This window comes from Drosophila takahashii, chromosome 2L, assembly GCF_030179915.1.
Source record: "Drosophila takahashii strain IR98-3 E-12201 chromosome 2L, DtakHiC1v2, whole genome shotgun sequence".
Taxonomy (NCBI): Eukaryota; Metazoa; Arthropoda; class Insecta; order Diptera; family Drosophilidae; genus Drosophila; species Drosophila takahashii.
This window is the reverse complement of record NC_091678.1, coordinates 22,945,981-22,958,022: the sequence shown is the minus strand read 5'-3', so window position 1 is coordinate 22,958,022 and position 12,042 is coordinate 22,945,981. Positions and strand designations below refer to the sequence as shown.

Here is a 12,042-nt window from a genome sequence, read left to right as displayed (position 1 = left end):
TTAGTATAATCTATAAAGCTAGTTCTCATGTCCAAAAGTGTTTTAGTGTAACTGCTTCATTTGTACTTTAGCCATGGTAAAGTTCAATGCCAAATGTTAAATGAAATACGTAACATATTCCTATAAATTCGACAAATAACCCGTGACTATCTCACAACTTCTGCCAATCAATCAGTAATATTTAATTAGACCGTGCTAATGTTTTCATTTAGTAAATTTATTTTGACAGAAACAATTACTAGACCTTTTCATGCATGTTGGTCAGAAATGTATAAAAATGAGGGTGTTTTGAAAGCTGAGTCCAAAGAGAAGTGTCAGTTTAGTAGCAACGTTATATAAAATATTTTAAATGGGAAAGTTGGTTTGGATATTTTTAATAATAACAATCGTCGTCAATGTTAAGGGATACACCAGTAAGTAATTTGTTAAAAAATATTTATCAATTATTTTGAACAATTATTTATCAAATACAAATTTAAATAGAGTACGGACGTGACTGTCGGGATATTTCATGTGCTCCGGGACAGCGGTGCATTATGGCCAGAGAGCCCTGTACAAGCTCAAATCAACTTGATGGCGCCCAATGTGGGCAGTATCCTACATGTGAAAAAAAGGAACCCTTCTCCACGACTTCGGGTTCGTATTTTACACCGTTTTAAAAGTTAAATCGTCTAGTGCTACATATAGAAAGTTTGGTTTAAAAAACAAAAAACGGAATTAGCTTTGACAAGATGAAACATTATTGCAGATCGTTCCAATAGAACCTATCTAGCTATGATAACGAAGTTATTGAATGACTTACGTATTTGTTAAAAAAAAATTACTCCTGTTTTCGTATTATTTTTAAATTAATTTTCCTACTGTTTATATGCTCGGTTAATAATATAATTATATTATTTTTGAAATTTATAATTCTAAAAATCTATCTATTTATTGTTCATAGCTGTCTCTTTGGAACGTCGGAAACGTCAAGCTAATCAGCAAGGTTACGGAATGGGTGGAAGTGGAATGGGCAGGGGCAATGGAATGAATAATGGAGGAAACGGTGGCAATGGAATGGGTGGCCAGAACGGAAACGGAATGGGTGGACAGAATGGAAATGGAATGAGAGGTAATGGAATGGGGGGAAATGGAATGGGAGGAAATGGAATGGGCGGAAATGGAATGGGCGGAAATGGAATGGGCGGAAATGGAATGGGCGGAAATGGAATGGGAGGTAATAGAAACGGAATGGGTGGAAATGGTATGGGACCAGGTGGAATGGGTGGAAATGGAATGGGCGGACGTGGAGGAAATGGCAATGGAATGGGACAAGGCGGCATGGGTGGTAATGGAATGGGTCCTGGTGGTATGGGTGGAAACGGTATGAATGGAATGGGTGGAAGAGGAGGATATGGAAACGGGATGGGTGGCAATGGAATGGGACCGGGTGGAATGGGTCCTGGAGGTATGGGTGGAAATGGAATGGGAAGCCAGGGCGGTTATAACGGAAGAGGTGGACAAAACGGAATGGGAGGTCCAAATGGAATGGGTGGTCCGAATGGAATGGGTGGACCACCTGGTGGGCCAAATGGAATGGGTCCAGGAAATTGGCAAGGCAATAATAATTGGGGAAACGGAAATAATGGTAATGGTAATAATCGCTATAGGGGCGGAAATTCGAATCAAAGCTACAGTACAACTTCTGCGACAACAACAACGGATGGCTGGTAATTATGACTGCAAAAATGGAATGCAAGGAAATGTTTTAGATGTGCAATCCAAGAAAATGGTTTAGATGTATGACAACTTTTAATGTATTACAGTTTAAGTGCTTAAATTTTAAATAAATGAATTGTAAGCTATGCAGTAAACAGTGTATAATTTTTGATTTTTATTTTCAGAAACGTTTATATTTCAGTTAGCATTTAATTTCCCATTAAAATAGGTACAGCATGTTTAAACTTTCAAATCATAAGACATATAATTTAAAGCATTTAAAAATGCTTACTTTTTAAGCCTATTACTTGACTCTACCCCTGAACACCTATTTATGCCTTAAATATTCATTGATTCCAATTTGTGGATAATTTGTGCGAAAATATTAAAATATTCATGCGTGCTCGATAGGGTAATTATTAACCAGCGAAAAGGAGTGACAAAGTAAGGGTTAAACTTCCCTCAGCTGCGGTATTTTAAGCAAACAAGTCACGCCACTCGTAAAGGAACGGGGACAGCTGGCTTTCTAATAGATTGCCTTATCCTTTAATTGATTACAAATAAACACAAACATAGGAAGACAGAGAGGGCTGACTATAGGGAGGGGAAAAAGGAATAAAAGGACATTTTTCTGGTCCTTATCCTGGCTACGTGCTCGCTCTTGGCTCGCGTGCATTTTCATATTTATTTAGGCGGAGCCAAAAAAAGGGGTGACCTGCGTGACCCTGACCTCTGGCTAGGGACACCCAATCCTAACTCCTGACCCACCCCAATGTCCTTTCGGTCTTTTTGTTTGACCAGGTGCACCAAAAAAATCAACAAACTTAAAACTACATAAATCCTTATTAGCTTTTCCAGCTATTTTGGTGGAAAAAGAGAAAAGTTGAGTGGCAATCAATTAAGCAATGTCACTTGCTGGCCACACTTGCAGCACTACATTTACATGACAGAAAAAGGGCGAAAGGGAAGAAAGAGAGGAGGAAAATCCGAGAAAATCCAGCTCCTAATGATGATACGCTTTATCTAAGAAACATTCTGGCCACTTTCTACTGGTTTTTTAACCCGTTGAAGTTTTGGGAACTGAATTTATAATTTTTTCATGCAATTTTTCTTTAAATTAAGATAAAATATATACTTAAAAATTTGTAGGTCAGCTTTGATCAATTGAATATTGTAATAATAAATTAGCACATATTTTTTAACAAGTACCTAACTAATAAAAAAACATTACTATAGAATTTTAATAAATATAAGCAGAGTAGCAAAGAGGCTACCTTTTATTCGCTCTTGATTTTGCTTAAAGTTTGAAAAGTCAAGCCATCCATTAATTCAATAAACCACAGCGAAAGTGGTTTTAAACCGCTTCGAGCTACGATGATTGATGTATCAATAAAGTGGCTACCAGAACCGCTCCTTACAGTATATCGCGTTCGCCATTCCTTTAACCATCTAAGCTGCTTTGTTGTCTCCCCTCGAAATCCATTGGCATTCAATTTTCAAGGCTGCTGCCATGGGTTAAAACTGGCCATCGCCAGGCAATCCATTTATCCCTCGGCCGTGGATGTGCTCGGTGTTCGGTGCTCAGGGTGCCAGCGCTGGGCCATTTTATAATTTATCAAAATGAAAATTGATGCCCCAGCGAAGCAAGTGGAGCTCAATCCCCATTTCCCCGGCGCATCCCAATGCTTGCGTGCTGCACTTGCAACGTGAGATGACGGAATGAGGACTGTGGAGAGGGGAGCGGAGCGGAAATGCCGCATGCCACACGAAATGCCATCGCAAATAGCGAAAATGCTTTGGCAAATATTTAGCCGAACTTTTTTAGCGACACGCGTTCAGGTCGAGGTCCATGTCTGAAAAGTGTGCAGCTGCTTTAAGGCAGCCACTTTTCCTTGGCCTCGCTCTTTGTCCAGTTTCTGTTCTGTTTCTTTTTATACCCTTTGCCAATTTGGGTTAGACAGTTCCGGAAAAATAATACTGCTGAGAAATCTAGGGATGATTTTAGGCCAGGGTCTGTACATAGGGGTTTTTTAATAAGATATTCAGCCGCAATCGATTGTTAAAAAATGTTTTTATTAAATCATAATTAGAGTTAAACCTAATCGAATTTCAGCTGGGTAAAAATAATTTGTAACCACTAGGAGATCACTGAAAGTCGACCCTAATAAAATTGATTTTATATAAAATTCGACGTCTAGTTCTGAGATTGGAAAAAAAACTATAATTAATTAATAATAATTATTTGTATTATAAAAATCAGAGAACAAACATGAAGTCCTAATATCTTTAATGAAACGCGGTGTAAATTATAAACCAAAAAAAAATGTTAAATTGTTTTTTAAGCGTTGCAGTCATATGTCCTTAAGGCCAGTCGACTAAGTGACTAGATTTATTCACCAATACGAAAAAAAATTCGAATTTCGAATACTTAGTAAAGAAATTTGTTACACCGCAATAGAAGAATGCTAAAAAAGCCGAGGTATCTTTTCGCTTACATTACTTCATTCGTAATTCGTCTTGCAATATATATATTGTTTTTTTTTTGGCCAGTAGCATTTATGCCAGTTAAGTTGTTGGCCAGTTCGTGACTGCTGGCGGCCTTTATTTGCGCTTGCATTTTCATTTGTGAGTGTAAATAGCATTAAAAATAATTTTCCGGCTTAAAAACGCTCCTCACGAAAGGACCAGACAGAAGTGGTAAGGAAGGGAAGTCGGGAAAATGGCAGAAAGGAGGACAAGAAAGGAGCGCTGACAGCAGGACGGGCTTATGCACTTAATGAAATGTACACGGCAATTGTTACGGAGACCGAGGCGGACACGGAGATGCCAGGAGGAACCGGACTCGAGTCCGGAGAGGGAGAAACGGACGGAGACAAAGATGCTGCGGCCATCAATTGGAGCCATTTTAAATTTTACTTCGGCCATCATTTCTGGCCAAATGGCAAGTTCGCATTAAATGGCTTCACGGGGTTAAGGATGCTGCCAGCGGGTTAAGCCATCCATGTTGTTTGTCCAATTTAAGTGTTTTTCGGTTTAAATGCATTTAAAAGCCTTGAGTACAGGATCAACAATTAAATGTTCGGCAAATGGAAAGCTCCACTAAGGTGGAAAAGCAGGGGGATTTTCTTAATGGTAATTGTATTTAATAAATTGTCAATATTGAAAGGAGTTCAGAAATGCTTTGGGTTAATTGAACAACTATTATTTACAAATCGAAAGTGCAATATACGTTGTCTTTAAATGCCCTCCCACTCCTGATTTTAAATACTTGACCTTATCGTTTTAGCTTTTATTTACAAGACAAACTTTGTCGCTTTTATTCATTTCACTCTCCCAAAGTATTCGCAAATAAATCTAATTGAAATCTATTCAATGATAACATGGCCCCTATAAATATTCATGACACTTTCAACCTCCAACTTCCCAACCTCCATCCGGTTCTGTGTTGTCCTTTCATTTGCAAACGAATTGACCGAAGCTTAATAATAATAAAACTGAACTGCTACGACATTTAATGGCTAAATTAAACATTTTGCATAATTATTGGAAGTGATTTTGCAGGTGTAACATTCCAGAAATTATCTTAAAGGCCGGAAATCAGATAGCCCAACAATTGAAATGGCCAAAACATTAAATCTGAATAAAGGCGATTGGCCGGAAGGAAAACTTCGGCTGCCTGGACTGTCAAAAGGAATTTTCAATTACGAAACAAAATGCCGAAATAAGTTATTGGGCAAACTTTTGCCTTGCATCCTTTGTATCTCCAGCCTGGCCCAGTGGTAATTACAGTCAGGTCATGGCGTAATTAAATATTCCTCAGACCAATGAACTGAAGAAGGCGAAGTGCCAATAGATGGAGCTACTGAAGGTGAGCAGTCTAATCATATCAGGATCTCGGCAATTAGCCAGGCCAAGGGTATCTGCCCAGAAAGTTTCTAAGAAGCTTAGGTAGCGCATTTGCAAGGAGGCTTAAATTAGCCGAAAATTATTGGAGACACTTATCGAAGGCTTGACAAACTTAAGTGGCACAATCGTGGCTTTTATTGAATGGTACGATTTTAGAAAGAAAAGGAGTCCCTTAGGAAAATGTATTGCCATTTTCTTATAACAACTTACCTCGTTTTTTTTTGTTGGACTAAAATTGTGCGAGTAAAATAAAAAATATTAAACATAGAAAACAGTTTTGTAATATTTTTGTTCTTAAAATATAATTTGCAGCCAATCACCTGCTAGAATCACAGTTTTTTTTAGAGTTAAACTTTTAAATTTTCTTAAAACTCTTCCAAATTTAAGGTACATTTTTAGTTTATTTTAGTGAATTTACCGAGCGACCTTCCTAGAGGTCGTCGCCCGAGTATCGGAGTTGGTTTTGCAAATACGTGCAGGTACCGATTTTTCGGTTACGGCTTTAGATGAAGCCCTGGTATCCTGTAATGTTAGTCGTTCGGTTGGATTGATCGAAGTGTGTGGAACAGGAAGCTCCTGATTGAGATCATCATCGTTGACCGATGGCATACGTAGCAGGTGACTCAGCGAGGCCAAATCCTCTGGGGGCTGGCTGTAGATATCGGCCTTCAGTTTCTGGTAGCAATGATGGCTGGGAGAAAATCCGGGTTCGGGCTCTGAACGTTCCGATGTCCTGTAATCCGACTGGCTGGCAGAATTGGAGGATCTGGTCGCTGAAAAACGGCTGGCTTCTCCGTCGATTGAGTGATCGGTTTCACAGCAGGCCTCAGTCTGTTCCATGACCTTCTCGCTGTGAATACTACATTCGGAGGTGGTCGAGTCGCCAAATTCCTCGGCTATAAGTCGGCGAGCCAGGGGAACCGAATAGAACTCCTTGTAGTGCGACCTGCGGCGGCCTTCGAAATCCATCCTCCGTACTTTCTCCTCCACAGATTCGGGAAAGTCATCGTCCGCCGAGGAATCATCGGAGTCTCCTTCGATCCCGAATGCTGGCATTTCCGACTTGGAAGTCAGGCGCAGCTTCTCGATCAGAGCATTCGTGTCCAGCTCCTTGGGCAAATCATCTTCAAAGACGAACGGAGTCTTCGGTTCATCGATGACCATGTGGCCGTAGTCCTTGCCAACAGGATGGAATGTGGCCAGTATGTTCACCTCATCGAACTTGGCCGCCTTGAGACTCAATTGCGCACTATTGGCCCCCGACTTCAGGATACCCTTTACCAGATCGTTTTCCATCTTTCTCTTTTATTGGTATAAAACTAGTTTTTATAGGAGATATTTCAAAATGTAAAGCTGCTATGGAGAGTTGTATGTTAGTCTGTGTATCTTGTGTGACTTGTATTATTGAACTGATTGTATTCTTTTTATTTTCGGGGGAGGTAACAGTCAGAGTCTGCTTTGTTCAAAATATTTGTTAATAAGTATTATCCATTTTAATTACTTATGTATATTTTAACAGTCAATGTTATCTTACTGTTTCCCCCTGGTAAAAGCAGCTACAAAGAATGTTTATTAATTAGAAATGATTCCCTGAAAAATAACCCACCTCCTCCAATCACGGATAATAGCAAACCCCCAAACAGACAGCAGACGGAATCACTTTCACAAAATATGGAGTGTTCCGTGGTTTCTCTATTGCAGTCCCTGAGTAATCCTCGCTGCCATTGATACTGATGTTGTTCTTGGGTTGAGGATGTCAAGAACTCCTGGTACTCGTGTGCAGATGAATGTATTTGGTACTCAAAACTCGATACTTCATACTCCACGAGAGCAGAACTGCAGTCGCAACCATCAAAACCACAAAGTAAACTCATTTTGACGTGTTCAGAAAAGGGGGTTTTGTTGGTGGGTGGATGAGGCAGAGAGGGGGGTTTTGTTAAGCGGAGTCAGAGCGTCGAGCAACGTTTCATTATTGATGCTGAATAGTGGAGTTTTTGTTATTGATGTAAACATATTCATCACAAACATGTTACCTCCGATAGAGGATGGAAAAAGGAGGAAAACGTGGAAAATAGGGGAAGAGGGGGCGGTAAATCAAGCGATGATAAGAGCGCAGGGCAACAAATGTAGTTGTGGCAGTTGCAGTTGGCTCTGTGGCAGCTGCCACTTCAAAATACTTCACTGCACACCATTTTTCCCCGCTTTCCCTGACTTTTCCCCTCGGAAAGGAGGGAGAGCCATATTTGAGGGGTGGCAGGGGTCACAGAGCGCTGTATTGGGAATTGATTGCAGCACATTATTTCACAATTTTGCCAGCAAATAAACAAGCCTTTTGCAGGAGTGCATTCAGTCACGAGCCCAGGCACAGAAAAAAAATAAGGTTGTTACAAATAATATTATAAGTGATTTTCGAAATATTGTAATTTAAAATGTATATTTTAGTAAAACGTGAATATTTATTTATTTCAGTGTAAAATTTATCTATCCAATATTGGGCTCTGAGTCTCCGCTAAAGAGAATTCGGCTAAATGATATTACTTAATATCAACTTTACCAGTATTGCTTGGTAAATACGATATGCGTATAATATATACAATGCTCATAGCGATTTGAGTTGAGTGTTTTTGTTTTTCAACCCCTGTTAACCAATATCAACAGCAAAATCCTCCCAATTTCTCACTGTGTACATCCTCTGATACAGTGGCACGCATATGACAAGCTTAAAAGCAGCTCAGTGGATGCGACAAAACAGCACCATAAAAGTGACGATGACGAGGATATGTCCTCATCGTAGTCCTCCGCCTGTTCCTCGAGTCGATGACGATGTTCCGATGTTGCCTGTTCCGAGCTGATGATGATGATGATCATCGTCGTGATGAAGATATAGGCGATGCCAGGCAAACAGTCAACAACTGTTTTCCAGCTGCAGTTTTCCTGCCTTGTTTGATTGCCTCTCTGCCGGAGACGAAATGCGATGTTGATGCGGCTAGGAAATTTTTCCTTCGATTTACGAAATTGCAGTTGGCCCGATTGCATTTCTTATGTGCATCAATCGCAACAATGTGCAATGCGAGCAGGATGTGTGCATTGCGTATCCGCAACTGTGTATCTGTGTCTGAGTGTCTGCGTATCTGAGTATGCGAATCGGTAGTGGTGTCTGTGCGAGTCCTACGTGCATTGTGCTACATATGTATGCGCATAAGTAACAGCTGTGAGGTGAGAGAATCGAACGGGGAAAGGCGTCTTCCTTCCACATATCAACAGGATTTTATGGCAAAATCATAAATTTCCCTCGGCTCTTTGGGCTCTCGTCTTCCGCTATGCAATGGAACATCCGTTTCCGCAAGAAGATGCACCACCGGAACGCCCCACATATTTTAAGAAAAATAGGGGGTTGGTCAGTGAATTACAGTGAACTGCAAAAAGGCAAAACATCAGCGGAAAAATTATAAATCTGATTTTTCCCTTGACTATATTGCGTTTTATACACAACTTAAAGATAAATACGTGCATAAGAAAATAATTATTAAATAAATTTTATTTTTAACTAAGAATAGCCAATAAGATCAGTTCATTTTGTGTTTTTCTGATGTTTCTGGTGTTTTTCTTTTCATTACAGTATACTTATTTTTTAATTTCCATCAGCATAATGTTCTTTGACTTTTAGTTCTTTGCAAGATCTCAATTAATTCCTTACCGCATTTTCACATCTACCCAACAAATGACAGGATACTTAAGCTGTCCATTTATGAGATCATCCACTGTATTCCAATTGGAAGCGCAAACGGTTATGCATATTTATTAAAAACTGTCTGCTGCGATTAAAAGCCAATCAGACCAATTGCAAATTCCTTTTATTGGCCTACCATCCGTTCCCTCGCCCTCCATTTCGGTATTCCCACACTCCCCTTGCACAGCCTGTAGTTTATAAATATTTAAAATTTAATTTTTGCATTTCCACACACACAGCCCAGCGCCTATCTCTTTTTCTCCCACTCACTTTATGCTTGAATGTGGGTTTCCAGTTTGCGTTTTGTACCTGGCAATTTTGTATGGTGTGAGGTATATGCAATTTTGGAAAATAATATATTTCTAGTATTGCAAGTCTTTGAAAAGATCATTTAATTTCCTATATGCTCTATTAATTCTGTCTTGATTTTATATTTAAATAATGAAAGAAAATATATAATCTGCTTTTTAAAAAGAAGAGTAAGATAAAGAGGCTTCCAAAGCTCTTTCCCTGTTAACTTTACTTAAACATATTTATATCACCTACTTAATATCTAATTACTACAACTACAAAAAAATATTAGTATTTGCTAGGTATCTGATATTCGATAATATTTAAATAAATTTTTGCAGTAAGATTAAAATGAATTTTCCCTCTACTTTTTTCCACCTATCCACCTTACTGCCTTTGCCTGCGTTGCAATCGAAGCGTGAAACGTTCCAAAAGGCAAACACGTTGGGCGCAAATGTACCGCGTTTCCTTTTTGCCTTCTCAGTGCGGCCCACTGCACCACCCACTGCACCAACCCCTCGAAATTCGCAGCCAAAACCAAACCAATACCTGGATCACCTGCAATCCTGTTGTGTTTGCCCGTCTACGAGTGTGTGTGTGTTGGCAGTTAGCTAGCGCTTGACAGCTTGGCAAACAGTTAAATAAAGTTGGCATCTCTCTACCGAAATCCTCCCCAATCCTTCGCCCGCCTCCTTTGAGTGTGTGTTATCCTGATTATTATACACTACACGTTGGAGAGAGTGTTTTCCATTTGGCTATCAAGTTTGTTTGGAATTCAATTTGACTTCCATTGAGAGGGGAGCCAAAGTTTTGTTTGGCTAAACTCTTCGTTGACGTAAATGATATTCATTCACGATGACACAAGGAAGTTCGCAAAGCCAAATATTTAAAATTTAAAAACACATTTTTTTAAAAACAAAAATAATAAACAATGACAACTGAAAAATTTTGTAATATTTAAAATTTAATTTAATTTTTCCTTTTTAATTAGACTAACTAAAAACTAAAAAAATGTTCAGTCTGACTGCTATTTTTATTTAGCTTTATATATTAAATAATAACGAAATAATTTTACAAATTATCTTTTATTACACTCTTTATAGCGTACGTAGAAAATAGCAAATAGAAGATTTGCTAATTTAATTAGATTTTCGCCAAAATCGAAAAGTTGACTGATGTTGTTGTTTTTGACATGGTTGGCACTTGAAGCTAAACTGGAATTCAATTAAAATGGTGTAAACAACAGCGTAGATGCTGACAGCATTTGACGATCTCATGCTCAATGAACTATATTACAAAAAGTAAATTAATTGGCTGCAGGCAAAAAAAAATATGAGACGTTAAGCTTTAATAGCTAAGGAAGGAAAAGTAAGCGTTGTGGCAAATGGAAGGATATTTTAAAGTTTCCATGCATGCTGAAAATGGTATTTTTCGATTCCATAGAAGGGATATAATTAGCTACAATAACTTTGTCATATTTCAACACGCTTTTTGCTTGATCTTATTGTGAAACTGGCCGACCAACTTAATTATCAGCGACTTCTCGGCAAAATTACAATTTCATGACAAAGACACAATGGGGCAGCTAATGAATATGAATTACACGAGTTCCTCTCTCTCTGGATTTGTTTGTCCAAGGAGCAAACACGAAGGCAGCGGCAAGAGCAGCAACAAACAAAGACACAAACAAACAACAAGCCGAACAAGACAACTGCAAACAAACATTGAGCTGATTGTGCGACAAACAGAGAAGGGGATAGGCGACAAGAGAGAGACGGCCTGCGACTTACCCACTTATGTGAGGCAGCAAAACTTATGCGACAAAGTTTCACCTACCTACCATAGTCTGCTGTCTTTTCACATAAACTTGCTGGCAGTTACTGCGAGTTACTCTACTGTCTTTTCACCCGACTCACACACTTTCGCGCTTTGTCCTCGAACCGAAAGCAAACTTCATGGGACAAAACTCACATAAATTACACGCGCACAAGCAGAAGTCACCAAATGTCAAATGCAGTAAAAAGGCAAAAAAAGGAAATGGAATACGCACAGACAAAAACTAAAACCTAAATTGCAACCAAGCTGCAGATGAAAAGGAATATGCGCAACGCACTACAAAAATAAACTACAATTTGTGGCAGAACACGGAAAGAAAATGTAATAAAGAAATATCATACCATCATTTAAATTTAGTGAAAACCACCTGAGAGACTGGTATTTAAAAATGACTTAAAAACAAGAAAGGAAGCTAGCTTCGGCCAGCCGAAGCATGTATACCCGTGCAGATCATTTCTATTAACTTATAAATCGCATATATATAGTAAAAGAGTATACAATAAAAACCAACGGAGCACTAATTTGTCTCCAATTAATTTCCCATTAATTTTCCGATCGTTCCTATGACAGCTATATGATAT

The 12,042-nt window shown here is 38.9% G+C and overlaps 2 protein-coding genes across 2 annotated transcripts; one reads left to right on the top strand and one right to left on the bottom strand.

Moving 5' to 3' along the window:
* The first annotated feature begins 323 nt into the window (after positions 1 to 323).
* Positions 324 to 1,713, top strand: LOC108062680 (uncharacterized). Its single transcript, XM_017149457.2, has 3 exons — positions 324 to 413; positions 484 to 636; positions 944 to 1,713. The coding sequence occupies exons 1-3, from the start codon at positions 350 to 352 to the stop codon at positions 1,711 to 1,713; spliced, it is 987 nt and encodes a 328-aa protein (XP_017004946.2). The 5' UTR covers positions 324 to 349.
* Positions 1,714 to 5,862: 4,149 nt separating this feature from the next.
* On the bottom strand, positions 5,863 to 7,018 carry LOC108062679 (protein phosphatase inhibitor 2). The gene has a single exon (XM_017149456.3). It carries the CDS (start codon positions 6,898 to 6,900, stop codon positions 6,019 to 6,021), a length of 882 nt encoding a protein of 293 aa, XP_017004945.2. The 5' UTR covers positions 6,901 to 7,018; the 3' UTR covers positions 5,863 to 6,018.
* Positions 7,019 to 12,042: the final 5,024 nt, after the last annotated feature.